This window comes from Dendrobium catenatum, unplaced genomic scaffold (genome assembly GCF_001605985.2).
Source record: "Dendrobium catenatum unplaced genomic scaffold, ASM160598v2 fragScaff_scaffold_976, whole genome shotgun sequence".
In the NCBI taxonomy this organism is placed as follows: domain Eukaryota; kingdom Viridiplantae; phylum Streptophyta; class Magnoliopsida; order Asparagales; family Orchidaceae; genus Dendrobium; species Dendrobium catenatum.
In genome coordinates, this window is record NW_021319438.1 from 642,455 (window position 1) to 669,988 (window position 27,534).

At 33.6% G+C, this 27,534-nt stretch overlaps 1 protein-coding gene across 2 annotated transcripts; it reads left to right on the plus strand.

The window, feature by feature from the left end:
- The first annotated feature begins 1,094 nt into the window (after positions 1 to 1,094).
- LOC110101638 (zinc finger matrin-type protein 2) lies at positions 1,095 to 26,166 on the plus strand. Of its 2 annotated transcripts, XR_002303735.2 has the most exons (12): positions 1,095 to 1,292; positions 3,719 to 3,781; positions 3,884 to 3,964; positions 4,043 to 4,070; positions 4,207 to 4,289; positions 9,246 to 9,278; positions 11,534 to 11,612; positions 11,703 to 11,755; positions 20,301 to 20,361; positions 20,584 to 20,666; positions 25,494 to 25,834; positions 26,049 to 26,166. XR_002303735.2 is itself a non-coding variant. In XM_020829621.2 (11 exons), exons 2-11 carry the CDS (start codon positions 3,761 to 3,763, stop codon positions 25,584 to 25,586), a joined length of 615 nt encoding a protein of 204 aa, XP_020685280.1. In that variant the 5' UTR covers positions 1,095 to 1,292; positions 3,719 to 3,760; the 3' UTR covers positions 25,587 to 25,994. The 2 variants fall into 2 exon arrangements, 1 of the variants encoding a protein (XP_020685280.1); XM_020829621.2 differs by lacking the exon at positions 26,049 to 26,166 and having other exon boundaries at positions 25,494 to 25,994.
- Positions 26,167 to 27,534: the final 1,368 nt, after the last annotated feature.

Genomic DNA, 27,534 nt, shown 5'->3' on the forward strand with positions numbered 1-27,534 from the left:
TGTTTATGTTATGCTCTTTGTTGACATGTTTAGGGGATTTAGTAAATTATGTACATCCAGATTTAATAAATCTTGAAGCTTGTTGCGGGCTAAAATATACGCGACGATAGTAATTATACGTCTTAGCGTTGCACGGATATCTAGCTCACACACAAAGAACATAAATTTTTTGTTTGCATGGAAAATCTGGGAAATGGAAAAAAATCATGGGGTTTAGCCCAGTTGAAAATGATTATGCTAAAATTATAGCAAAGTACAATGGTCTTACTCGTCCTTGAGGACGATTAGATTACAAATGTCAACTGAAAGTCTTGCAAAAGTTTAGTGACACTCCAACGTCAGGTGGTGGTCCGACAACACTCCGGTGTCAGACGGTGGTCCGGTAGTGGCACTTAAGCGTCAAGGGGCACTCCGGCTTTGGGTGGCACTTCAACGTCCTTTGATGGTCTGGTGGTGATTCAACAGAACTCTGACATCCCTTGGTGGCCCGAAGGTGGTGCGACAAAGCTCCGGTGTCCCTCGGTGGTCTGGCGGTGGTGCGGCAAAACCCAGTGGTGGTGCAACAGAACTGCGGCGGTGGTGCGACAGAACTCCGGCGGCGGTCGAAAAGGAACAAGGCAGTTGGAGCTTTCTTCATTATCTTCCTTCTTCTCTCTTGGCTTATCTTCATAGTAATATAATAAATAATTTGATAATTAACACCTAAATAATTTAATGACAATTATATAACTAATAACTAATTATTTAAAATATTCTTACTTATAGTTTGATTAATTGTTTAAGTATTATTTAGTTTGTTTTAATTATAAATTCAATTATTAATTATCTCATTAATCACTAAAAAAATCTAATACTCATTAATTATTTAATTATTATTCAGACAATTAATTGTATATTTAATAAATTTTATTTAAAATTATATTAATTAAGTTAATTATATTTTTTATTTATTAATTATAATATTAAATATTTAATTAAAATATATGAGATATCAGATATGTTATTAAATGCATTAATTATGCTACTAACTATTTACTTAATTATTAATATTTTAAATTATATTAAGTAAGTGAATCTTTTTATGATCTCTTTTTCGTCGTTGCTGTTCGGCTTCGTTGCTTAGAAGTGGTGATTGCACGAATCACTTATTCGGCTCCTTCATTGTTGTTCGACTTCGCTCCTTCGACGACGTTCCCTTCATGTCGGATCAGAACTTACTATATTTTGATATGAAGCAATGACGCGAGCTTAGGTCGCGTGTTGACGGGAGCTTGCTCTTGCTCGTTGCCAAGGTATCCATCTTTCTCTCTTTCGCGCGCTTCTTTGGCCAAATTCTGTTAAATCCGCGGAACGACGGGATTTACATTTAGGCGGATTTACTTGGATTTACGCCGTAAATCGTAAATCCCGGATTTAAGCAGGCGTCGGATTTACGCGACCTCAAAAAACTGTTTGGCTGGATTTAGCGTAAATCCGACTTAAATCCCGCTGTAAATCGGATACCAAACAGCCCCTTAGGGTTAGTTTGATGCTGTCACGCCCCTTAAGCTGAAGAAGGTACATATCGGCACCCGCCACATGCCAAAGAAACTTAACCCGAACTTGCGAGACATCTCCATTGGTCAAGGTTAAGTAAGAAGGTTTTGAATATTAGAGCAAGGAGTTGTCAGGGATATTGTAGTGGTTTAGTTATCAAATATTTTCAGTAGAGTTTTGAAGACTACAATAATGCCAAATAATTGGAGAAAAATTATTTCAATAAATAGATAAAGATGATATGTAAAATTGTGCTTAGTATTGTGCCAAATTTGTTAGTCATACAATGAAATACCGAGTAGAGTAATTAAATGTAAACTTTAAAAAATTACATTAATTTCAAAGAATCAATTTGGTTTCATGCCATAAAGTTCTGCTATGAAAGAGATTTTGTGTTAAGATAATTAGGGGAGAGTTATACAGTAAGAATAAATGATCTTCTCTTGATTTTTATTTTTCCTTAGAAGGCATATTGTGGTGTGCCATAGGAATTGCTTTGGTGTGCTTTAAGGCATAAATGTCATGTCAAATATATGTTCAAAATATTAAAAATATGCATAATGGAGCATCAACTAGTTTTAGAAGTAACAAGGGAGTAACATAAAAGTTTCCAAATATTGTAGGTTTGCATCACGAATATTGAATCCATTCCTTTTTGTGTTAGTTTTGGAGTTTTAAAATGACATTAGAAGCACGATATATCAGTATATATTTTTGGTAGTTGATATAATTATAATTTGTTATACATCAACTAAAATAAGTGAAAAATCATCACAATGGAGGAGATATTTAGAATATAGAGACCTTAAAATTAGAAGGTCATAGATTGATTATATGATATGCAATTTTAGTGTTATGATGTTAACAATTATCATTCAATATTACTAAAATATATTGTGATAATTAGGTGTGATATGCTTAAGTCCTCTTTGTCTATTATATATATATATATATATATATAATATATATATATATATAAATATACTTCTTCTTAAGCGACATTGAATAATTAAATGATGAGATTAGAATTTGTGTGATAAGAGGACATCATTGGAGGCTTGAAGATAAGTTTTATAAATCCATGACTAGGTTGATGATGTTTAATGGATTTAAATGTTAGTTTGTTAAAAAGTGATTGATATATAAGTTGAGTGTGATATAATAAAAAATTTTAAGATAGATGTTTGACAAGCTAGGAAGGATAAATCAATGGACGATTATATTAGAGAAAAATAAATTGACATCTATTGAAGATATGATGATTGAAAATAGGCTTAGATGGTTTGGAGAAAATATGCTCGTTAGATGAGTTTGGAAAAATCAGTGTCTCAGAGGATTTGGAAGGGAAATATGTAGCTCTAAAGTTATATGGATGGAGTAGTTTAACAAAATTTACAAAGAATGCATATATCACGCCAGAGAACACTAAGCAAGTTCTACTGGAAAGTGTGGATTTACGCCAACCCCAAATAGTTGAGATAAGATTAATGGAAAGCGATGAGTACAACAATACGAACTTAACAATCTTGTTTTTTTTTGTGTGTGTGGTGGGGGGTAAAAGGGAGAAATTGTTGATCATTGTTTAATCAATTCTTAGTAAGGTAGTGGCCGACCAAAGAAAATTCTTGCATGGATCTATCAATTAGCGTTGTTTCAGACAATTTTTGGCACTTAAACGCATCATCATCATTTGCCTAAGTTGGATTATGAAGGGTTGGCTGTATGAATCATTATTTTCCATTTGTTCTTGCTTAGTGCCGTGGTAAGTGTTGAACATATTCATTGATAGTATTGATCCTCCCTATTGATGCATGCTCTACCCTTTTTTACATGCTCAAATCACCAGATCACCTGAATATATTTTTCATCATCTTATCTTCAAGAGACGCTACTCCCACTATTCATGTTATATAATCGTTTCTAAATCTATCATCTTTTGTTCTTCCACTCTCATTCTAACATTTTATTTTCATTCTAATATTTTATGCTTCCATTATAATTCTAACATTTTCTTTTCATTGTAGCTGGTCCCATTGCAATTTAAGAAAACTCAATCATTTAATACTTCAGTGCAAACATAAGCTTCAGTTCTTTTCACAAAAGTGACGAGAGATTTATGCAAATTTCCCTGGAGAAGATCGATTATTCTGTGTAATAACTTTTGTTATATACTTGTCCTCAGCATAGAAGGGTGATCTGGTGAGAAATATAGAGGAACTTTACAATGGCTCAGTCGGGAAGCAATGTGAGTTTACTTATCATAAGTACATCAAAGGATTACTTGCCATCTAAATCCAAAGTGCTGACGCTATAGCTTTATTTTGATACTATTTCTTAATTTCTATAGCCCGTCGGTGTTGACAACACTTTTAGAAGAAAATTCAACAGAGAAGAATATTTGGAACGAGCTCGTGAAAGAGAGCAACAGGTCCACTCTAATACTTGCAGCATATTTTGGCGTCAAAGTACTTTATTGCTGGGTTAACTTTTGTCTTGTTTGTGACAGGAAGAGGAGGCTCGAAATAAGCCTAAAGGCACGTTTGATATTCTAGTTCCTAGGTTTCTTTAGTATTAATTTACATTTCAATTTGAAAGGATAATTTATACATTTCCCCAATGAATTTATGGTAACAGATTACAGCTTTCCTTATATTCAATTTTAAATTTCAGGAAAAGCTCCTCCAGTCCAACGAAAGCCTTTAAAACACCGAGATTATGAGGTTGACCTTGAGTCACGGCTTGGGAAGACTCAGGTTATAATGCTTTTCTATACTAAAAGCGTATTATAGCTGACTTATGAATTTTGATTTCTTCTGAATTATTAAAAGCCATGTAAAACTTTTTAAAACATAACGTTCTGTGACTTTTGCGTTTTGCTTGACATTCAGGCAAATTGGCCTGATGATTGTTTGTATTTGTTTGACGATTAGCGGACATTGTAAGCTGAACAACTTTTTCTTTTCTTAAAGAAATATATCCCAGCTTTATGCTTTGCAAAAGAATTTCAGAAATCATTGTGCTATTTATTTATATTTTAAGAAGCTCTTTTCTAAATGGGTTGCAGGAAAAGCTAGTCATCATTTTATTTAAATTACTTTTTTGTTATTAGCAGTATGGAATGCTTTATCTTTTGGGCTATTCAGAAGGGCTTGTAAAATTAAATATTCTGTATGGCGCTCCAATTACCATTCTGCTTTCATCTTTACTGACGCTCAAAGTTATAACAGGTTCCATGATATTCAAAAAATGCTAACACATTGTACCCTTTGATTCTTAAACTTTATTTTGCTATGTTTATATAATTTAAAGTGCAATATGCATGTTTGGGTTGGACATGGCTAGTCATTGCATGTATCAAACATGTGTTGTGCTTAATATTGTAATTTGGATATTTTGGGATTTAGAGAGTTGGCTTAGATCTTAAGCATCTCATTTGTAGGTTTGATATTGGCAAGAATTTGTGAATTTGTTGACTGAAGTTTATTCTAGCTCGTGTATTGAATTTAAAATTTTTTAGGAAAAACTATACAAATAATTATGGAAAACCAAGGATAGATATAACTACAAAATTGTTACAATCGTAAAGCTTATAATGCTAAAATAACACCAGCAAATGATTAGCCCATAGATGCATTTGTACAGCCTGTGGTGAGATAGAAAGTCTTCCCGAATGGTGAGGTGGCCAAGGCGTAGTGAAGGATGGATGCGCGAATTGGTTGTTGCAGCTGTTGGTCTAGCGTGAAGGGTGGATTTCCTGCAAAGGGGCAAGATTGGCAACTGATGTGTCTGATGGAGGGGAGCATGTTAGGAATCCCTGCCTCTAAGTTGGACTTACTACTTGGAAGAAGAGGAACATCTAATAATCAGTTTTATGACCTTACTCTATCAATAAGGTGGTCCTACTAATTTTGGTTTAGTTTAGTAGACTTGATGGCCTTGTGCATGCCCGTTCAATTTAGTAAAAATGGGGCTTATATATATTGGAAGAAGTGTAATACTTCATTTATATTTTGACTTGTGTTTGTCATTTAAAATTTGATGATTTAAAGTCTAAGAGCTGTTTTTCTATTTGCAAGTTGCTTAGAAGGCTATAGCTTATACATCTTTGCTTTTGGCAAAGCCACATATGAGACTTACAACTCACTTATTGAAATTGACAACACAGCTCGACCCATATGGTTGGTCTTAAAGCCTCGTCTTGTATGCAATGTGGCTCGGTGGTTAAGTTGGTTAATTTTGGTTTCTATTGTAGCAAATTTTTTAGCATGCACATTAAAGCAATTGCTCACTATGACACTCCTTGGATCAATCAAAGATAGTAAGATTGAATTGGATTTTGTCTACTTTGACTTTTCCTTTAGCTTAAATAACATTCAACATAATATTGTATGAGTTAAAAAGCTTATCAAGATAAGCAACTCTAAGACAAAAATCAAATTTCATAGAAATTAAATTATACTCATGAACTAGTTTTGTGCCTTATCTGTAATCCTTAAAATAGTATTACCTGAATAATAAATGATTTAACAGTTGTTGATATATCTAATTAGAAACAAAACCTTTAACATAATGCCAGAGCTTAACATATCGAAAGCAATGCATTAAATATGTGTATATGATTCATCATGATGGACCAATCTTTTCAAAATTTTAGTTGTTACATAAGATAAAGTTATTTTTTTCTGCTTTACAATATGTTATGTATGTAGAAGTAGGTTTATTGGCTTTCATAAGCTCAAAAGTTACATATTGATGATCCTTTTGCCTCTATAAGGCCCTCCTTTGTTGTCTTACCTATACAGGTTGTCATATACATTTTAATTTGAGGACCTTTTTACCTCTATATGACATTTCTTAAGCCCGTTCTGTTCAATTTTATTCCGTTCAATGTCATTTTAAACATTTAGATATATACATCAATTTCTTTTTTTATAACCTTTTAATTTGAAATTAACAAATAAGTTTTTACTTTAGTATAGAAAAATATTTCGATACATATAGTTTATGTCAAGATCTAACCATCAAGTTTATGCTCAACTGTTTCAAATAAATTTACTTTTTGAAATAAAATTGAGTATCTTGCCCAATTGACGATTACCACAGGATCAGTTTCTTCATTATGATTATCGCATAATCTAGTTCTTTTATAAACAATCTACAAAATGAAATTTCTTAATTTGTAAAAATTTTCGAAATTATAACTCAGTTTAAGTCAAAATAATCCAAAAAATACATTTTTACCTCAAAATAACTTCTCATACAAACATCAAAGCCTACTATTTTGATTCGAAGTTTTTTTGTTAAGAAATTCCAAAAAGATGGATTTCTTCAACAAAAACCTAATTTTTTCAATTCTTCTTTCCTGCTCCCTTCGGTTTCTCTCTATTTTCGACTTCTAGGTTGGCTGGAAAGTTGCAAGAATAGGAATGGAATGAGGAGATGGAATAAGGACTGGACTTCCAAGTTTTTATATAAATAAATATTGTTAAACATTAGATGAATTAACTAATCGAAGTTCTTCGTACAAAAGTAGCATCCAATGCATAGGTTTAATGTGGAAATTTAGTCGGATTTTCAGGAAAATCAAACTTATGAATAGTATTACTAAATAGCTTAGTTTTAATTTTGTTAGCGAAAAAATTCACATAGGCATGAATATTTATATGCATGTATATCAAGTTGATGAAAATAAAATTTAGGATTTTATAAAAATAATATTTATCAATTTTGAGAGGTGCGAAGTATGGGGTGTAAAATTTTATGATAAATTTTTGAATTTGATCTTTTTAAAATTCTTAAATATTACACGCTATTTCAATCTTTTGATATAGGTTCATGAATATTTCATAACCATTTAATTTATTGTTATGTTTTTTTTTTCAATGTTTCGTACTGAGATCGGTGCTCTGACATGAACATTAGCAATAGAGTTTTTCTAAACGGTTTTTTAAACCATCCATAAGAGTTCTTTGTTTCTCAAGTCTTTTTAGGAATGTCCTGCTGTCTTGCCACCCCGTCTTGAAGCAATCTTCAATATTTAATGTGTTGGCATAATTTTATAAGATAGTAATGTTGAGTCAACTCAGCCTGATTTGAAATCCTGAAACAGAACTTTCTTGGTTTATATCTGTGGAAATATGTTTTCCAATAGAGTAATATAGAGAGAGTTAATGATGCTGATTGAATCATAATTAATTGAAATAGAATAGAATTTATCTTTCTAAAATTGGCATCATTTTCATCATTCTAAAAATTAAAAACAAAGTCTTCCTGAGACAGTGCTGTGAGAGATCCAGGGATAGGAAATTTACTAGAAAATTCAGAGGCCTTACGTTGAGATGTGTATGGTATAGAAGAACTTATTAGAACGAATCCAAAAATTCTTAGGAATAGTTTTAATGTCGTCAACCTCAGCCAAAACCAAGCTTCACGAAGAATAACTTTAGAAATTGTGTGCTAGTCCATACAAATCAGTTTACTATATCTTGAGATCATGCAAGAGGAAATCAATTCAAGGAACATAAGGGCAAACAGTGCAAGCCAATCCAAACATTTTTCAAATGAGGGACATTAGCGCTCGCAATTTTATTATCCCATTTTTTTGCCATGATAGTAAGGCCATTTAGTTTGATGCATCCTATATGAACAAAAATATTAAGAATTTGTTTTAAACATAATCTAACAAAGAAAGAACCCAGCTATATGAAGATGATTGAATGAAATCATGTTTATTTCCAGTGTCAATTGAGGGATTCCAAAAGTTTATATTTCCTGATTCAGTAATCAGAGGCAAATAGAAATCTAGCATTGCAAGAACAATTTACCATCCTCAAGTTCTTGCTATAAAGGCATACTAATAGGAACAACATCCTTTCAGCAAATTAAGGACAATATTTGGAAGAATTACCAACTTTCTTACGAGCAAAAGCAAGTAACAGCGTTTCTTCCATCCTTGATAAGGTGACCTTCATCCAAGATTAAGGATATTATTTGGAACAACTTAGAATGCATAACTCGAGATCTTGATTGATACGTCCTTAAAGGCGGGTAGAGTTCCCCAAGGAGAGGATTTGATAATCACTGCATAAGACTTTCCACCAGCCACAGGTGAATTTGTCTCCCTTTCTTCCTTCTTGGTTTATAGACTTGGAATTCAGATTATTTCTCCTCTTTAGAGATGTTGCTGGTATTGGGTGTCACAGGTCTAAGCAAAATAGTAGATTATGAGATTCAGACAACTGATTAGAAGAGATAATTTTACATTATAAAAACTAAACAATAATAAAAAGACTGATATAACTAAAAGAAAAACCAAACACGGAGACTCATGGAATTTTAGCTCTTACAACAAGTTCAAAACTGCAACCAAAAGCAAGCATTAAAGCTTGGTTTCAATGTGAACTTTCCATTGTAGATGAACAAATACTATAGCGTTCCTTAGATTTCATTAGATGTATGAAGTAGATTAACGTGAATCTACTGAATAGTTAGTGTTCTGCAATTCCTAGTTGCGCAGTTTTTGAGTTTCCCCTGTAATTTCTTAGTTGTTACAGAGACAACCTGCATGCTATTATTTCTCATGTAATTTCTTGGAAGTTGGAATCTATGAGATTCCTTGTGATGCCTTTTTAATTTATAGATTGTGATTTTTTTTTTCCTTTGATATTTTTGGCATGTAACATGTTTCATTTGCTCTTTTTTTGCTGCAGGTTGTTACTCCAATTGCACCATTAAGTCAGCAGGTGATTGTTGTCTCCTTGTTTTTTTTTTTTAATCTTTCCTATATTTGCGCAATATAAAGTAAACAAGCTATGCCACCCTGCAACCACATAGCATCTGAAGCAAATGATGTCTTCTTTTTATATATTATGTCGTTGAGCCATTTGCTTACTTCTATTTATTGTCTCTGTTATACCATTGTACTTCCCACTTTTTACCTCTGGATGTTGATTCAGTTGACGTCCAAGAAATGCACGTCTTTTTCAACTTATTTACATGCAAAGATGGGGATCTTTGCCCGTTGGGTTATGCAAATCTTAATAAGCGAGAATGCGGTGCTTAGTCCTTTGTTTTCTCAATTTGATGATGCACTATTAAATGGACAATTCACGTCTTCCGTGGTGCTAAAAGTTGTGACCAGAAACGGTTTTTTGCTTTACTTGTGTTTTAACAAGTTGAAGGTAAAAATCGTGTCTTTTTTTTTTCTCCATGCAGGCTAAGTTACCCATGTTTGATTGTATTTGTTTTTATCCGATATATATATATATATACCTATTTTTATAAATGCATTTTTACTTTTCACCTCTAACTTCATTGGAAAGCATTTTACAGGCGTCTAAGGTTTACTTGTACTACTATGTAAGTAATCAACGTATTAAAATTAAGGATGGAAAGTTGATCTCAAGGATTCAGTTTTATGGCTTCAGAGATCTAATTTTAGAAATGCATTTGTTTTTTTCACCTCCAACTTCATTGGAAAGAGTTCTACTGGCGTTTAACTGGTTTAAGGTTTACTTGTACTACAATGGAAGTAATCAATGCGTAAGAATATGAAGAAAGGAAAATTGAGCTTATGGATACAATTTTAGCATCAAAGATTCAGATAATTTAAAGTACCGCAGTTATGCTAGAATTATGTTCTAGAGCTGATAGAGCTTCATGAGATGGAGTCAGGGCAACTTTTTTTTGTCACGTGCCTTGTTTCGATGAAGGTGGTTAAGACTGCTAGTGCCAATCAAGTCAAAGTATAAATTTTGGCTAATACTCAGTGAAATTTCGTACGAATTACTGGTCAGACCCAAAAAAACTTACTTTAGCTCTGATTAAGTATCCAAAGTACAAAGGAATTGCCTTGGTGTTCAGTTCAGAAAAAAAGCAGGTAACCAAAGTGCCCGAAAAATTCTTTAAGTCCTGTATGTCGGTCTGATTTCTTACAACAATTGCCAAATGCATAAAGAGAAGGCCAGGTTTGATGTTTATCAAGTCAAGGACAAAGTTTCATCTCTACTTCCCCTTTTATTTAAGGGAGAGCCCTTGAAACGGATGACCAAAACAAATCCACTCTTCCTATTTATACGAGTCCTTGGAATTTGGCAAGTGGTCTTCTTTTACTTTAAAAAAACTGCTAGGTTAGGATTACTACTGACATGTTAAGTGAACTGAAATTTCTTAAGTGTCCAGGAATTTGGCAAGCAATTTGACTTTTGATCCAATAACATATCAAAACTTGAGGAGGTATGAAGCTCCCAAGTCCAAAATATTCTAATTAGCAGCTTTAACATGAGTGTATTATGTGCTTTGCCACCATATGTGAGTCCGGATGGACTGTTGCCTACCCTGCGTAGTATTGGTGGATGGTGAGGCAAACCGCATTATCTTTTCTAGTTTCTTAACATTGGTGTAACTCCAGATGGCAAAAACTTGTACAAAGCATGCTAATGTGTGAACTTAGAATTGCCAAGTCTCGTTTAACCTGTACTTTGATATTCCAATCTTAAATATCAGAATATCAAAATCATTTCAACACCTATTCTAACTGTTCACTCCTTGTTTTGTACCTCGAGATGCAACCATCTGGTAAGATTGCATACTAGAATGGTTGTTCCCCTCTCCATACCAAGAAATAATACTCGCTGATTCAGCTTTCACGCATTTATCATATCATGTTCGGCATTAATTAGCCAATTGCATAATAGTAGCTTGCTTTGACACTAAGACCTTACATTTAGATTCTTATTCCAGGTTAAATTTTTGTTCCCACCTGCAAAATTTCTTCATCGTTATTCCTAGAAATTTCTGTAGTACCATAAACTTCACCGTAACTTTTTTTGTTATTATAAATTTCCATCGTATTTGGTAGTATTGTACTCCATTAGTTCATGATAGTGTATTGAATTTTATTCGAGCTAGTTGCATTATGAACTTCAATCAGTATTTCCTTGTCAGATTTTTTGTTGCCTGAAATCTCAATTCTCAGAGTTAAGTTGATATTGTGCAGGCTGGTTACTACTGTTCAGTTTGTGAGTGTGTGGTGAAGGATTCAGCTAACTACTTGGACCATATTAATGGAAAGAAACGTGAGTTTCCTTCAGTTTCAGCCCCTTTTGTTCAACAAGTAGTTACAAATCAGGAATTTTGTTGACCAATTGCTCTTTTTTGCGGCACAGATCAGAGGGCTTTGGGTATGTCAATGAGAGTGGAGCGTGCATCTCTTCAACAGGTTTGTCTATGTTTTTAAATTGCCTTTTTTTAAAAAAATTTAAGAGATTGAGATGGGCTATGCTAGAAACTTTAAAGAACAATACTTACTTTGTTGGTGGAATTTTGACATTTTGTATTTTTAGATGTGAACATTTTATCTTGATGTCATTGAAGCACAATATGAGGATTTATTGATGTAAAGATGGTTATGGTTAGTTCTAGGACCCCTTGTATACTTTTTGCTTTTAATTTTGTAATGCAAAATGCAATTTTCAAAAAATGATTTTGAAAATGTTTAGATCTATATATTTTTCGTAATGTAATTCATTGTATGTGAATTACATTTGAACATTGGCAAATAAGTGGCACTAGAGTTTTATAACTTCGTCATGTGAATTACGCCAAAGCTCAAGTGCTTGACAAAGATTCCTGTATCCATGTTTGAATGTTGGTTTGCATTTCTAATTAGTCCTAAAGTTTGATATTGTTGACCACTAACCACCAACCCACTCACCCAAATCACTCATAACTCCCCAGGCACTTGATTTCACGAAACTCCTGCACATTACAGTAGTCGAAATAGGACTCTCCCACTCAAATCCTCTTAGTTGATTCGCACGCGGGCCCGGACAAAACCCCCGCTCCCTCTCGTTCTCCATCTGCTGCTGTCGCGCAATCCGATCACCCCACTTCCTCTGGTCTCCCTCAGCCACAGGCAAGAGTCACCCCCCATCTCTCACGATCTCTCCCTGTGTTGAACTCAGCGGCCCTTCTCCCTTCACTCTCTCGAGTTCTCTGTGTTGCACGACTCCAACCAAAGCATTGCATGCATGAATCACCCTAGGAAACCCTAGAAGCCCGAGTCCGTCTCTCTCATTCACTCGATTGCGTTCAGAAGACCTAGCCCACCCGCTTGTCCCTATCGTACGACTTCGACCTCACACGTGCGTCCAACCTCTCATTCCAGCCTCCAACTCAGTTCGTAATTACTCAATCACTTTACTTGATCGAATCACGATCCTTTGTTGTTGTCCTCATGCTTTCTACCCTAAAATGTATAAATTTCTTTCTTGTTTGCTTAAACAACAGGTAAAGAAGACCCCACGTCCATCATATCTTTAATTCGACTGGGAGAAGAACAATAACTAAAGAAGACCCCATGTTTGTTGTATCTTTGATCCGGGTAAAAAGAATATAAGAACATACGAAGACCTCTTGTATGTCGTTTCTTTGGTACGACTTGGAAGAACAAAGACAAATGCTTACGCAACGTCTCACTACGTTGGGGTGGGACGTCAAAATTTTAAACAATTAAGGATTCCCTATATATATGTGTTATTGCAATAAGTGGTTATGATAGACCTTTCTAGCCAGTCCATGGCCTACAGCATGCGGAGGCCTGTTGTTCCGCCTAATCAGCTGCTGGCCCCATGTGGGCCCATTGTTTGAAAGGGAAACATTGATTTTTGGCAAGCTTTGATTAGGGGAGTGGGCGGTTGATTGGTGGGGCCCATTGCTTAAGGAGTAAGAGGGAGTTTAGACATTTTTTTTGGGGGGGGGGTGTGATGGGTGATTGTTTTAGGTACGTTCTGATTTAGGTGAGGGGCTAATTAGGCTGATTGGTGGATGTTTTAGGTATGATCTAATTTAGGAGAGGGGCTAATTAGTAATTGATATTATTTTTTGTATTTTTGTATGCTATTAATAGAGGAGAGGGGTTAGGGTTGGGGTATCTTGTTATTGTGCTGAGTTTGTTCTTGTGTTTTTGTGTGCTTAGGCTCTAGTGACGTCTAGTGAAGTAGGAGAGATAGATACTCCTCTATAATTGAGGATCAATTGTATCTTGTTCTGTTCTTTAAGAGGTCATTTAATACTATGTTGTTTATGCTACTTCCTTTGGATTTTCTTTCAAAATTGTGTTGGCAAATTGCTAAAATCAATCATTGTTAGGTTTACTCTTGAATTCTACAAGAGTTTCCTATCAAAGTGGCATTAGAGCTCTTTTTAATGCCTCAAGGTATGGGTATGGGGCAACACTCATACAAAATTACAAACCCATAGCCTACTTCAGCCAGGTGTTGTCAACCAGAAGTAGACTGAAGTCAGTGTATGAGAGAGAATTGATGGCCATTGTAGTTGGCTAGTTAGAAGTGGCGGCCATACTTACTAGCTCGACACTTTATCGTCAAGACTAACCAGCGGAGTCTGAAGTACTTACTGGAGCAGAGGATGGTGACCGAGTAACATCAGAGATGATTGTCAAAGTTGCTGGGCTATGATTTTGAGATCCATCATAGGTCAGGGTTGTAAAATAAGCGGCTGACGCCTTGTCTAGGCGCATGCATGAACTTCAGGAGTTGGTCCTTTCGATACCACTGTTGTTGGATTGGGGGGGGGGTAATTAAGGAAGAAAGTTCGTAGGACCAGGGGCTAAGAAGAAACAAAGAGGATTTGTTGAAGGTTGAGAGTAGCCATCCTGCCTATTCCCTGGATGGGGATAGAGTTCTATACCAGGGAAGGTTTGTGCTACCACAAACCTCCATTCATATCCTGCACTTGCTACAAGAGTTTCACAGCAGTGCTGTTGGGGGTCACTCATGTGTAGAAGATATACATGAGACTGGCTGCTGAATTATATTGGAAAGGAATGCATAAGGACGTAGAGGAAATTGTGGCAAGGTGCGAGGTTTTTTAGAGGAACAAATATATGGCTATGGCTCCAGAAGGGTTACTACAGCCATTGGCACTCCCAGACAGAGTATGGGAAGAGGTCTTTCAAAATTTTGTTGGCAAATCACTAAAATTAATCATTGTTAGGTTTGCTCTTGAGTTCTATAAGAGTTTCCTATCAGGTTCCTTTTCTAATGGAAGGAGACAATTTATGGCTTGAACAATTAGCAAAAAGGACCATTGTAGATTCCTTATAATTGCTAAAAGTTTCTTACAAAAGCAAAGTTTAAAACTTGATTACTTCGTCACATGTCTAACAAAATACATCCAATCTAAACTATATTAATTTTTGCTCAGACGAGCTCAAATTCATTCAACTATTTATTATACACAAACAATCATTAATGTCTTGGTCATCATATGTCACGACCCGGCCCGGAGGCTCAAATTAATGACGCTGGAATAGATGGTCGGACGGTTACTAAATTGTTAATTACTAACTAATTATTTTCAATAAGTAGAAAGAGCCACTAAAATCTCAAATTTGAAACAAATTGAAATAAAATTATTTAAATACCTTTCATCCAGTGCATCGTGCATATGATACACATTTTCACCTCTTATGCTCATTTTAGTTAATTGAATTGTACATGTAATTACTTTTTTATATGAAGAGTGAGTCATAAAGAATTCAATAAATAATTCATGCTTCTAAACTACAGTAACTCAATGTATTTGGAACAATATGCATGATCATTTTCCAAACATAAAATAATTTTATTTTAAGACTTTCAATAATATGCATATAATATTATCCATATCTTAGCCATATCATCATCCTTTCTCATAAATAATTCAACCTTTTTCATTAACGATCAGGGGTACATTGCATCCCCAGCTAGTATCATAAAGGGTGTACTCCATCAGTCAATATACATATACAAGCATTTTATTTTAATCATATTATTTATCTTCTTCAAATCATTTCATATTGATCTATATAATAAACATCATGTCATATAATGAATGATATCTCTATAATATTAAATTCAAGTCTTCCAGTTCAATATGATCAATTGTTTTTGGTAAAGAAAATTCATATAACATTAAATCATAGAACATTAATAATAATCAATTAAATAATCATAGTATTTGATGCATCATATATAGGAGAAACAAGTATCACTATTGTAATTAAAACACACGAGTATTCACCTTGAACTTAAGAAATTCGTTGCTTCACTTTACTTCTTATTCCAATGACATCAGATTTAAAGCCTATAAAAGATCACTTCATTAAATTTAATTAATTATTTTCTCTTAATTTCTCTAACTTAATATTTTAAACTTCTTATCTTTTAAAGATTTAAAGATCACTTAATATTGTGGAGGAAGTATTAGAGGCATTAATGGTTCAAGTTGTTATTGATAATGCAAGTGTATATAAAGCTGTAGGGAGATTTTTAATGGAGAAGAAGAAGCCATTTACTGGACTACATTGGCTATGCACTGTATTGATTTAATGCTTGAAGGGCTGGGACAATTACTTCAGTATAAATCAACCATACTGAAGACTAAATTTGTTAGTAAGTTCATTTACAATCATTCTTGAATACTTCGCTTAATGAGAAAATTTACTGAAAAAGAAATTATTTGACATGTTATTAGATTTGTGACTATATATTTAACTTTGCAAAGATTTTAGGAGTTAAAGCAGCTCTTAGAAGCTATATTTGCATTTAAAGAATGCGATGAGAGTTCGTGGGCCAAAAAATAAGAAGGAAAACAAGTGAAAAAGATTGTAATGAAAGATGATTCATTTTGGCATAGTATAAATTATGCTTTGAAGATAACAAAATATTTAGTTAAGGTGCTAAGAATGGTCGATGGTGAGAATGACCCTAGTTATGGGATTTTCTTATGAAGCAATGTATAAGATTAAAAAAGATATACCAAGAGATTTGGGCGGTAAAAAAGGTGCCTACAAATATGAAAAATTATAGATAAAAAGTGAGATCACCAATTACACAAACTCTTGCATGCTGCTGCATACTATTTAAGCCCTCAATTTTATTTTGATAAGGAAAACAAGTGAAGAAAATTATAATGAAAGATGATTCATTTTGGCGTAATATAAATTATGCTTTGAAGATAACAAAACCTTTAGTTAAGGTGCTGAGAATGGTCGATGCCTTGATGGTGAGAAGGCCCCAGCTATGTGATTTTTTTTATAAAGCGATGAATAAGATTAAAAAAGATATACCAAGAGATTTGGGCAGTCAAGAAGGTGCCTAAAAATATGAAAAATTATAGACGACAAGTGAGATAAGCAATTACACCAACACTTGCATGATGCTGCATACTATTTAAATCATCAATTTCATTATGAAAAGGACTTTCATTTTAATAAAGAGGTAAAATTTGGTTTATATGCATGCATGAATAGGCTTGTTCCTGATGCTAACTATCTCAAAGTGAATGATCAACTTAAAGATTTTCATTTAAAGAAGCAAATGTTTAGATTTAAAGCAGCGTAAGCATGCTACAAAATAAGATCTCATGGTATGTTTATTGTTTATATATTTATACTTTTAAATCTTAATGTTCATGTCCAAATTTCCTACTTAAATCTGTATTCATAATATATTTTTATTTTAATGTAGAACGTCGATGGGCTCAATTTGAAGATTATGTTCCTAATTTAAAATTATTTTTCGTTAAAGTTCTTAGTTTAACATGTTCGGCTTTTGCATGTGAGCGTAATTAAAGGACATCTTCAATCAAATTCATACAAAAAGAAGGAATCGATTGGCTGAAGTACGAATGAACAAACTAATATATGTTATGTTTAACAATATAATGAATGATGGATATTTCAAATTACAGAAGCAAGGAAATCGTGATAATGAATTGGACCCTCTACTTATTAATGATTTACAATTTGATGGTGCATGGGTTACTCCTAAGGGTGATGTTCCTGAAGTTGAAGTTGAAGTTGAACTTGAAGGAGAAATTCATATCAATGAGGACAATGAAGCAATCACTTTAGATAATGAAAGGTCTATTGAATTGATGTTATCTTTTATTTCCCAAGTATATAAAAGAAATAAATAAAATGAGATTGAAGCTTCAAAAAAATTTAAAGGTAATCTTAAATATAATGAATTATTTTTATATTTTTAAATTATTGTTTCATTTTAGAACTAATGATATGTTAACTTATATAGGAGATAAAGGAAAAATATTATAGATGAAGAAGATTTTGAAGATGATTTTGACATAAATTATTATGATTATTCTGAAGACAGTCTAAATGATGATGAGATTGCGTTGGGTCTTAATCTTATGGCTGTGTTTTACTTTTGAGCGAGTATTTATTTTGAATTTTATGTTTCAGTAATATTATCTTCAAACAAATCATCATGTTCATAATTTACTTAATATTTTATCATTTTTTTTAAATTTTAAAGTACTTTATTTTTTTCCATTTTGAGCCTTATGCCTCGATCCACCTCGAGTCTTACTTCTCACCTCGCTTAGAAAAAAACGCCTCGATTCTCAATTTCGCCTTTTAAAATCTTGAATAGTAATAATGGACATCCAAGAAGAAGATTCCTTGATGTGGACATCAGTAGGAGATTCCAGAATGTCTACCGCCGGAAGCATCGTAGATCTACGGCTACGATGAAGAGCTTATATATTTGATATTTTATGTATTAGTTCAGATTTTCTTTATTTTCGTTTGTACCCTTGTGTGTTGAGTTGAGTTGTAGCCATATGGGCATTTTAGTCATTTCTCTTCTTTCTCTATGAGGCCTATATATTAGATCCTTGGTCTTGTATTTGATGATGATGATTATGAATGAAAAATTCTTGCTTCTCTTGTGTGATCTCTTTGTGAGTTCTTGAGAGGAGAAACCCTAGGAGAGGGCCTTGCATCACCCGTCAGCCGCCGGTGGATTATGAGACTCACGGTTCTTCGTTTGCTTTACCTATCATCGACCACCTTTTCTTCCCTCCCACCACCGCCGGCCAATCCAACCCACCTCCACAGACCGACCTTTTGTCCCAATCTCCCTCTAAGCCGCCGATCACTCCTCACCCCATCCACATGCCGACGACCACCCCACCTTCACCCCCCAAACCGCCGGCCTAGTTAGCCCTAGCCCCACAGCCGGCCACCCCCTTCCTATTTCCCCTTGGATTATGAAATCAATCATCATTAACACCCACCTAAAATAGTCTAATTGGTTCGGAAAATATCTAAATAATTTGAAATTCAAATTTCGAATTTAAAATAATTTCCTAAACTAAGAAAGTTAAATTAGGAAAGTTTATAAATTGGGATCTAATTTAATTTTAAAATAGATTGGTTATTCCTATTTCATCCCTAATTAATAGGAGTGCATTAGGAAACTATTAAACCCTTCCCAATCTCCCACCTATTCTCTCTATGCCGCCGACCCTCCCCATGCTCCAAATTTTTGAATTCAAAATTTGAATTCTAATCCTTCCCTCCACCCTAATTTAATTTTCTTAATTGATTACCCTCCTTGGTAATTAATTTTAAAAGAGAATTTAATAACCCTAATTCTCGTAACCCATATTTGAATTTGAATTTGAATTTGAATTTCAAATTCTTTTCCCTCCTCATTTAATTAAATCTGAAATTAATTTCAGATTTAATGTTCTTTCCATAACCCCAAACCTAGACCCCACAAACCCTAATTCCCTCCACACTTGGCCGGCCCTCTTGCTTGCCCACCTTCTTGGAATTCCTCTCATCCCATGAGCTCTTTTGCAAGAAAAGAAGTCAAGTATATCTTCCCTCCGGACATTGGTGGATCACCGGTCGTCTACACATTGGCCCTCTTCCGGCTAACTTTCATTGGATCTCTACCCCGGCTTCCTCTCCTTCGTGGTGGCATCTTCCGAATTGTGACGATTCTTCTTCCGCTAACCCTTAAAGAGTGTGAATGAGAGAAACTCGAGGTGAATTATCTCTTTGTTATGTGGTGGATTGTTTGTTTGTTGCACTAGTTTTCATTATAATCTTAATATTATTTTGAGATATTGTATTTTATTGTGTGATTACTTGCCATATCTATTTAAACAATTTTAAATTCGTAAAATCTTTTCAAAGTGAAACATTAAGTTTAAGTTGTGATGCCTAATTCAATCGTTATAAATTTCTATGTGCAATTCCGATGTGGTTTCACATCATTCCTACTATGGACACTTGCGATGTTCAATACTTTGGAGAATCGTCTAAGGGATCCCATTTCCAACCAATTTCATCCTCTTAGAAAAAGGTCAATACTGACCTTAAGTCCCCAATTGAAGAAATCTTCACATTGTGTGTTGAACCAGAGATCTATTGGAAGCATCACTAAAAAATACGAGTACAAGAAAAAAATAATAACAATGAGTAAATGAGCCTAGAGAGCAATTTGATAGAATTTTTCGAGTTCATAGAAGGTTTCAAATTCAATTTGCCCAGCAATGCATGAATAGAAAAAAAATTACAGTCATTCCCCCAGATTCACCAAACTTCAAGCATGACATTATAAATGGGAGTTTATGAGATTTTCTTCTTCTAGTACTTTGTCCTATGTCACAATATAATCTTTATACGTTATAAATGGGAGTTTATGAGATTTTCCTCTTCTAGCAGAATATACTTTGTCCTATGTCACAATATAATCTTTATTTTTATTTTTCATATAAAAATTCTTTGTAATTGTTTCGTCTTATATTTCATTGAATGGTTATAAGATTTTGCTTCGGGAAAAAAAAAAAAATTCTTTAGATCTTTGTGTCATGACGTTAGTCATATAATGTTTTTGCTTACATACCTAAGTTTTTGAGATCTGAATTATATGATATGATTATAGGTGCAAGATCGGTTTGATAAGCTTAAGAAGCAGAAAGTAGCTGGTAGCTTTTCTGAGCAAGGTAAGGACATGAAATATTTGAATAAACTTTCTTTGCACTATTTGGAAGCTTCTATAGGAGTTTGTTAGACTTTTTTCAATGTTTCACAGTATTTGAACTTTATTTGATATCAAAACTAATAACTTCTTTCAGACATGTGATTATATGATCAATTTAATAGATTCCATTTTTTTTTTGTGGAAAGAATATTTATATGTAATTGATATGCTTTTCCCGTCTAAGATCTGGATGATAGGATAATGAAACAGCAGCAGGAGGAAGAAGAGCGCAAGCGGCAACGTCGAGAGCGGAAGAAAGAAAAGAAGGTAAAGTCTTCTTCACTTGTGTTTGATATTTAGTTTCTAAATTTTGTAATAGAATAATTAAAAGCTACTTTTCTTAAAGATGTTATTAAAAGAAGTTATCCTGTGTAAGCATAGTTAAAGAGTGAGTTGTAAAGTTTGTGGTAAACAATACTCTTCTGTTAAATTCTTAAGGTAAATAGTTCTCTGAATTTGTTACTCGAAGAACTATGGAACATCACCACAACTTTCAAACTCATACTATGTGCGGCAATTCCCACAAATCACCTTGTATCATTTGAGCTAAAGAATAAGAAAATGATGCTTGCGAAAGAAATGCAATGAGAACTGTAGTTTGTCTAGAGCTTTTGTAGGCAAACTTCACAACCAGCAAAATTAAAGGTTCCTATGCTATTCCTTCTAGATTCTTTAGGGTTTATTCCCTATTTGTATTAATTAAAATTTTTATTGAAGAACAGAGGCGAGCATTTATCAACCGCAGGAGGCAATTCTACTTGTTTGTGTGATTTGACATGCTCTTAAGGTTTATATTGTAGTGCGGAAACCCGTGAGACAGAAAACTTGACACCAAATTAATGGAATGTTAAGAGTAAAGGTTCTTATGCTATCCCTTAGAAGATGCTTGAGGGGTAGGCCCCGACCTCTAATTAATAACAACTTCCTTGAAGAATAGCTGCGACCATTTCCTTGCAGCTGGAATCAGACTTCTGTTTCTGTGGTTCAACATGCTCTTAAGGTTCATGTTGTATTGTCGAAACCTGTAACAGAAAACCTAACACCAATTTAATGAAACTCCACATAATTGGAAGTTCATTTAAATTAACAGCTTCAATTTCAGAGCCTATTTGGTTCCTTATTTCTGAAGCCAGGATCTAAGGAACAAACTTAAGAAGTTGGGTCTTAAGGAAACTTTCTTTAGCTGGATCCATATATCATTGTCGGGCTAATTAACATCCTAAAACTGATTACTGTCACGACCCGGCCCGATTAGCTCGCAAGTGCGAGGCGGGAACAGAGATCGGACATAAAGAAGATAAAAGAAACTTTACAAGACAATTAACATAACTCCAAAATGAAGCATCAACATAAAGAAAGAGCCACTACAATCTCCAAACATAAATTTTTTCTTTTCTTTTTTTCAAAAATCACCAATCGATGGATTTAGCAATAAGATTACAAAAAGATACAAAAGGGGATCCACAAGTATAACCTTTTTCTTTTACATTTTAATTCTAATATTTCAATACAAAACATCAAAACAAAAAAGAACCTGCCGCCCGTCGTCTCCCTACGACGGTAGGTGCGCGGTGGTTGGTCGGCCATTTACCCCTTCATAGATACTCCTGAAAAGTATTCCCACAACGAGGACGAGTCTTATACTCAATAGGTGATAATGGAAATTCAATTAAACTTAAAATCAAGAGAGGAAACTATAACATGCTTTGAGTATTTTAGCAAAAGAATCATCGATCATAAAACAAGTTGTGCTCAAAGAAAAGCATACCTTTACCTCAACTTTCAAATGTTTAATCCTTCCATAACCTTTCCTTTCTTCTTTTTTAAAACATCATGCCTCAAGGGATAATCTCAATTGCATGTAACATGTGTATGAAACATTCATAACAGTTTAATATATATATATATATATAACCCGTCTCATTGTACTTTTACATAAAGAGAACTTTTGCATTTGCATCAAGTGTCCATAAACTTACTAAGGAACATGAGCCATAATAGTTTTCATAATGAGCATAAGGGATTTGTCACTTCAATGTAATTGCAATGAAAGAAAATTTGTTTAAAATTCATAAGAATATCCATTCCACCTACCTCAATTCGTACACCACAAGGCGAACCTTCAAAAATCCTTATGCCCCCCTTTTCCTCTTATGAAATCAACTCTACAAATAACAAAACATAATATGTAAACATAAGTTTCCTCCCTCAAACCTTAAAAAAAAAACCTAGGCAAAGCATGTAGCTAATCAACACATTAAGCATTGGTTTCTTTCTATTAAAACCCCTCACCTAAACCATGCTAAATCCTCTTTATCTTTACTAGAATTAGGATTTCATCCTAACTCTAGCTTTTGGAAAACCCCAACTATTAGGGCATGCAAAAACTTCTTCTAAAAAGAATCCATCTTCACAAAAAGACTTCCTAACCCCAATTAGAAACTTTTCTACAAAGGCATTTTAAGAGAAAATCAAAATCGAATAAAACCCTAGATTTCAAAGATCCATATTTTCATAAAAACTAAACACATTAGGGTTTAGAAACATCACACTACCCTTCCCTAAACTTTTCTCAAAGAAAAACCATGTTTTCTAAAAACCCTAGAAATCTTTTCATCCAAAAATCTTGAGCAAGAGATGGAAAATCATTGTTCTAATGCATACCTTAGCCTTCCCTTAATCTCCCCTACGATTTTCCCCAAGTTTGGCCGCCGGAAACCGCCGCCGGAGCCGCCCGATTCCTCTCCCGTCGCCTCCACCCGTGCGCTCCCCTCTCTCCTTGTCCGCTCGGTTTGGGCAAAAAGACCGAATGAGGGGGAGAGTGGGGGGTTCGGTTTGCCTAATAAGGAGTAATGGGAAAGGCCTAAAGACCTAATTGCCCTCACTTAAGTAGATTTGACTTAAGAAAGGCTTAGGGGTAGTTTGGGTATTTTTAAACTTCTAAAAATTATATCTCTTAATTTAAGCGAAATTGAATACAAGTTCTATATATCAAACTTCTTAGAATTTTGCGTAGAATTTTTCAAAATTATTTCCATCGAAATCCGACAACCTCGAATTTTTTTCACTTAAATCTCGTCGTGGCGCTTTGAAAAGCGTGCGAAGCCTAAAACGATGTTTTGCGGGTTTTACAATTACATACTGTGAAAACACCAAAAAGGAAGAGCTGATGGCTTGGCAGTTTTTTTATAGTTTTTTTATGATCTCCATCTTTTTTCTTTGCTATCTTTATTAATTTTCTCTGACCTTTTCTTAATAGTTACTTCTTTAGATGTTCTTATAACTTTATGGATACTTTTATCCTTGTTAATTTTTCCTCAGATTGATTATAGCATTTCCACCTGATTCACTCAAATTATTGTCCCTATATCCGGTACTCAGACTTAAAAAGCCAAAAACTGTGCTGCCTTATTTGTCTTTAATAAAATTCAAATCAATTTTCCATTGTGTATGCCCATCAAAGATAGGGTTGTATCAATGATTTCAAATTGTGCATCGAGTTATTTGAGTACTTTGGCTCGAGCGATATTTTCTAAGGTAGAGATCTCGAGTTCGAGGCCCAACGAAGGCACATGAAGGAATTCTCCATGCCTGTTTAAATCTATAATTAGCTTTATGTTCACCTTATCTTAAATAAAAATATTTGGATTGATTTCTATTCTTTATAAAAAGTCATCATTATTATTTAATTTTGGTAAAAGCTGATTGTATCTAATATCATATTCATGCTCTGATTGTATTATTTTCCCACTTTTTAAACAGGGCAATTATAGGTGATATATGTATACTTGTATCAGTTATTATACGTTAGGGATGCCTTGCAGCTTCAACAATCTTCTTACTCTCTATTTTTTTATTTGCTTGTCTTTAATCAACTATATTACAATTTTACAAATCAATTTATTCCCTACATTTAAGTATTTAACATCTTTGTCACAATATTGATTTATTCTTGATTTTAACTTATTCCAATTTGACAGTACAATTTTAGTTTATTTTTTTATGGATAGCCCGCCTCTTTTTAGTCTATATATCTATTAGTTGTTTGCCCTATCATTCTCTCCAAAATTTGAAATGCCATCCTTGATGCCATTGCCATTTTGTTATCATATGTAGACTAAGGCTTTGTTTGGGTCGGCTTTCTTACTGCATTTACTGCTTTAGTTTTTTAATACAAAAATTAAAAACTTTGTACTAAAAAGTTGCTTTGAGAAGTAGTAAGAAAGCCGTCCCAAACGAAACCTAATTTTTTAGTTGCGGGTTGAGTAAGAGCTTTTGAGAGTTTTTTTATGTTTTCGATTGACTTAATTTGTTTCTTTATAAAAGCTTCTCATTTTTATTTAACATCTGAGGAATTAGGGCTTTAAAAACTCCATAAACCAATTATAAAATAAATCTACAATGGTGATAAGAGGATGTAGCCATCAATTAGGTGAACATGTATAAATTCACGGTGTGTTTTGTGCGTTGATTTTGGCTTCGTTTGGGATGACTATTTTACTGCTTCTTAAAGCAGTTTTCTTGTTTAATTTTTTTTTTGTATTAAAAAGCTGCTTTAAAAACAATAAAAAGCCGTCCCAATTGAAGCCTTTGTTTTCTATTTTTCTTTTTTTTTCCCTTGGTTATTAAATTAGATTTCACCTTTTTTTCCACACATTTTAGGTATCTGTGTGTGAAAAGCCACATAAACTTCAAGTCTACGAACTGAAATGTTTATTTTGACATTGCAGTCGAACGAGTTGCAATGAGAATTGAGAAATGAAAACTTTTAAAAACCTGAAGCTGTGCTTAATTCGACTATTTTGGATGAATAATCTCCACAACTACACAACTCACTAATTCAAAGTGAGCATATGGTAGCAGAATTGCTTGAACCATATCTGAAGAAACCAGTATTTTATTTTGCTTTCCCTGTTTTCTCACCTTTTTCAAAAGAATTATGCTATTTTAGCCGATTTCAATCTGGCCAAATTGATCACAAATGTGGCCATTTATATGTTTACAAGATTATTACTATAACCTATTCAACTTGCTCACACTCATGTTTTGATTTAGCCATCAATATTTATGATCAAATCAATCTGCTGGTTTCAGAAGGAGAAGGCTCCTGAGGAAGAGCCTGAGATTGATCCAGATGTGGCAGCCATGATGGGATTTGGAGGTTTCCGATCATCGTCGAAGAAATGATATGATCTTGGAACCAATTTATTGTAGATATTTCTCCATCTCCTGCAACTCAAGCTCAAACCCAGCATAGAAGTTCTAGGAAGAGAAGAGAAAAAAATCATTTTTGAATGGCTCTTCAGATTGATCTTATAGTGTTAAGAAAGCCAATGCATTTCTGTTCCTGATGATATTCAGTGGTCGCTTTGCCTTCACAAACATGGTTTACAAAGCATCAGAATTTTGTCTGTTTGGTGGTGCCAATTAGGAAGGTTTGTCTGTATGGTTATATTTATTGTGTGCGATCTTTGTTCTAAATACTGATTACTTTGTTTCATGTCATTATTCTTAAAAAACGAAAGAACATATTCTGATTAAAACTTTATTGTGATAGTTTTATAGCCACTAATTAATGTTATAATTTTTCGATAAGTTTTACAATGGTTATAGACTATCTAACGCAATTATTCATTTTTTTTCATCCAGGACTTGGGACATGACAATGGCAATGTTGAAGATGTTGTGCCTAATGATATTCCAAAAGAGAGATAGAAATGACTAAGAGATAAAATAATTTTTTATCTTACAAAAAGTTTTAATATTATTTTGAAAACAAATAAGATGTCAGATGAGTGGAGTATGTTAATTCTTATTTTTGAGAATAAAGGCGATGATGCACAAGAGTGTGCGAATTATAGAGGAATTAAGTTAATGTGTCATACATTAAAACAATGTGATAGAGTTATTGAACATAGGTTACTATGCGATATTAATGTTTCTCAAAGTCAATTTGGATATATGCCGGGCAAGTTTATTATGAAAGCTATATATTTATTGAGAGGTTAAGTATGGAGATAACAAAGAAGATTTAAAAATGATATTTATTAATTTGGAGAAAATATATGATAAAATTTCAACAGAAGTGTTCTGGAGAGTTTTAGAAAAAAAAAGAAATTAATAATGTTTATATTAAAGTCATTAATTATATGTATGTAGGAGTTATTGTGTTCAAATATAAAATGGTTTGACCAAAATTTTTTTTTTATTTAAGTTGATTACTTCAATGATCAACTTTAAGATAATATTTCTTTGCTTTAGTCATGGATGTTCATACTAGACATTTGCAAGAGGATGTACCTTGGTGTATGATTTTTGCTGATGATATTCTTCTTGTGGATAAGACTAGAGAGGGAATTGAAGGGAAACTTGAATTATGCAAGCCAATCTTAGAGTCTAAAGGTTTTTGTTTAAATTTAAAATTGAATACATTGAGTGTAATTTTAGTAATAATAGATATAGCAGGGGATTATTTTTATTTTGGGCGATCAAGTCATTAATAAGAGACATTTTAAATATCTTAGCTTTATTGTTCAAAGTGATGATGAAATAGATAGGGATATTCTTAATAGAATTTAAGTTGGTTGGTTGAAGTGGAGGAATGCATTGGGCTTGTTGAATGATAGAAGAATACCCCTTAAACTAAGGGAAAATTATATACGATAGGGGTGAGATGCCATGCCCCGGACGTTTTACCTTAGAATTTTAATTTTTTTTTCAAATAAATTTATTTCACATGTTTAAGTTATTACATGAGACATGTCATGCTTTTATGGCGCAGAATATTGTCCATTAAAAGAGAATCATAACTTAAGAAATTAGGTTAAGTGTTGTAGAGATGAGGATGCATAGGAGGATGAGTGACTTTACTCTTTGAGACATAATGCGAAATAGTATACAAGTGAAAATGTTGGAGTAGCTCTAGTGGCAGATAATATTAGAGAGAGTCGTCTAGATACTTTGGACACATTAAACGTTATCCTTCTGATGACTTGTTTAGGAGAGTAGGTATATTGGATTTGACCTATATTAAGAAAGATAAAAGTATGCCTAAAAATATATGACTTGGGAAAATATTAGAAATGGTACCTTTTAATTAAATTTAAATGAGAATTTGACTCTTAACATGACACAA

Coding starts and splice junctions, on each gene's coding strand:
- LOC110101638 (XM_020829621.2), top strand. CDS start 3,761: ATGGCTCAGTCGGGAAGCAAT. Junction 3,782..3,883: donor TGGCTCAGTCGGGAAGCAAT/GTGAGTTTACTT, acceptor TAATTTCTATAG/CCCGTCGGTGTTGACAACAC. Junction 11,613..11,702: donor CCATATTAATGGAAAGAAAC/GTGAGTTTCCTT, acceptor TTTGCGGCACAG/ATCAGAGGGCTTTGGGTATG.